Source organism: Epinephelus moara, chromosome 24, assembly GCF_006386435.1.
Source record: "Epinephelus moara isolate mb chromosome 24, YSFRI_EMoa_1.0, whole genome shotgun sequence".
In the NCBI taxonomy this organism is placed as follows: Eukaryota; Metazoa; Chordata; class Actinopteri; order Perciformes; family Serranidae; genus Epinephelus; species Epinephelus moara.
The window spans coordinates 9,891,408-9,893,309 of NC_065529.1; the positions used below are offsets into that span (position 1 = coordinate 9,891,408).

At 41.3% G+C, this 1,902-nt stretch overlaps 1 protein-coding gene across 1 annotated transcript in view; it reads right to left on the reverse strand.

Annotated features, from left to right (window-relative positions):
* Positions 1-1,902, reverse strand: part of LOC126385360 (copine-9-like) — a 329,179-nt gene that overhangs the window by 178,694 nt on the left and 148,583 nt on the right. Inside the window, exon 6 of the mRNA XM_050036928.1 lies at positions 384-460. Coding sequence (XP_049892885.1) covers positions 384-460 — 77 coding nt within the window. The remainder of the gene's footprint in view (positions 1-383; positions 461-1,902) is intronic.

Sequence of the window (1,902 nt, forward strand, 5' to 3'; positions counted from 1 at the left end):
GTATGCTAACGTTATATTACACAGTGTTTAATGATACAGTCTGTTATCTCCCTATTACTCTAATCTTTCCTGCTTATCGCTCAAACAAATGATTAATTTCTAAATTAATATCGGTGCTCATTTAAGATTCACTGTAGAGAGTCAGTTCACAATGACAGCATAATGAATTGATGACTGACACGTCACCGCAGCAATGGCGCCGCCGCAAGATGGCGGCATACACAAATCGCTCGCCGAATTCGTCTATATTTTATGAATGAAATTTAACAATGTGTTTTAATTTTATTTGTTAAGATCGATCAAGATCGATAGATCTTCTCAGAGAACCGTGGATCCTTCTCTGACATCTGGTCACACTGTGTGTGTGTGAATGCTGTACTTACGAGAGAGTCCTTTCCAGCCTGCTGCCAGTCGAGCCGATGATCTCCCCCAATGTACAGAACATCTGGCCTAGGAAGTCCTTGACAGAGGACAGGGTACATGCACACAGTTAAAACTGCACAAAACAGTCAATTTAGAGGCAATGGGTTATTTGGGGCAGTGAGCAAAGCTGCAGGGTATTGTTACAAACCAAACCACTGATAAAAAACAATCATATTTATTGTTGAGTGTTTCTCTGGGGAAAAAATGGCTCGCTGGTCAGACAGGAAGCCTCTTTGCTTCCTGTGTGTTATTCAGAGAGTAGTGTGCCTGGTCAAGAACAGGCTTTCAGGATCTCAAGTATCTTCCTGAGAGGATTAGCAAACATGAACGTGGGACATCGAGTAAAAAGAGTTGATGCTCAGCACAGTAAGCTACCCAAACTGACAGTGCACCAAACTGACAAATTGTAAATCTTGTTTTTTAATGGTTTTGCATCTGTGCAAAGTAGCTGTAGCCTCATCATTTTCTACCACCTAAAACAGCCAACAGTCTAAGTGTACACATGCAACTCAACATCACTGTATCATTACCATCACTGCAAAAAAATGCACAATTGGTACACGACTACATTTAAATTTTTTTAATAGATTTCATGAGTTTTAAAACACTTTTGATTTACTTAACAATCATTTCACTTTTATATTTTATTTTATTTACCTGTTGCATCAACTCATTCATTCACTCTCACTGACTTAGATGCTCTCTCACACACTTAAAGAGCAGCAACAAGTAGTCAATTAATGTATTAGTTGATCAAAAAAACATTAACCACCAACTATTTTTCTGATTAATTAATTAGGGATGCACTGAATATTCGGTAACTGAATATATTCGGCCGAATATTGCAAAAAAACACACATTCGGTATTCGGTGGAATAAGTTAAAAGCAAGGCCGAATAATAGCAGCGTGTTTTGATAACGCAATCAAACGGCGTGCCGCGACGGGCGGAATAAAATGTCGGCAGTGTGGCGATCCGCCCGTCACGGCACTCGCATTTGCGACTAAAAATAGTTTTGAGCGAGCAAAATAGGTTTAAATCATTCAGCACGCTGTGCGAGCAGCCTACAGATTTCAACCACCAGCAGAAACAAAAGAATCCCATCGGTTGTGGGTTGAACGGCAGTCACAGACACAGTATTCCTGTCAAATACGGCGGCCATCGGCTTACCGGCGACAGACAAGTCGGTTCCAATAACATCCTCTTCTTGGCGTCATGACTGCCCAGAAGTACCTGAACAGCCGAGCCAGCCGAACACAGGTATGTGACGTGTCAGAGGAGAAACGAGCCGTTCACATTACTCTTTCTGGCAGTAACAGCCCACAGACCTCACCGCACTTTAGGGACTGTTCGTTACTTATGAAGGGACTTGTCAGGGGAGGAGGGTGGCTGGTTGATTCTTATTTTATTTATTTATTTTATTTTGATCCCCCCTATGTTCATCACTCATTGATGCTGTTTTTGAAGTATGAATAAGTCA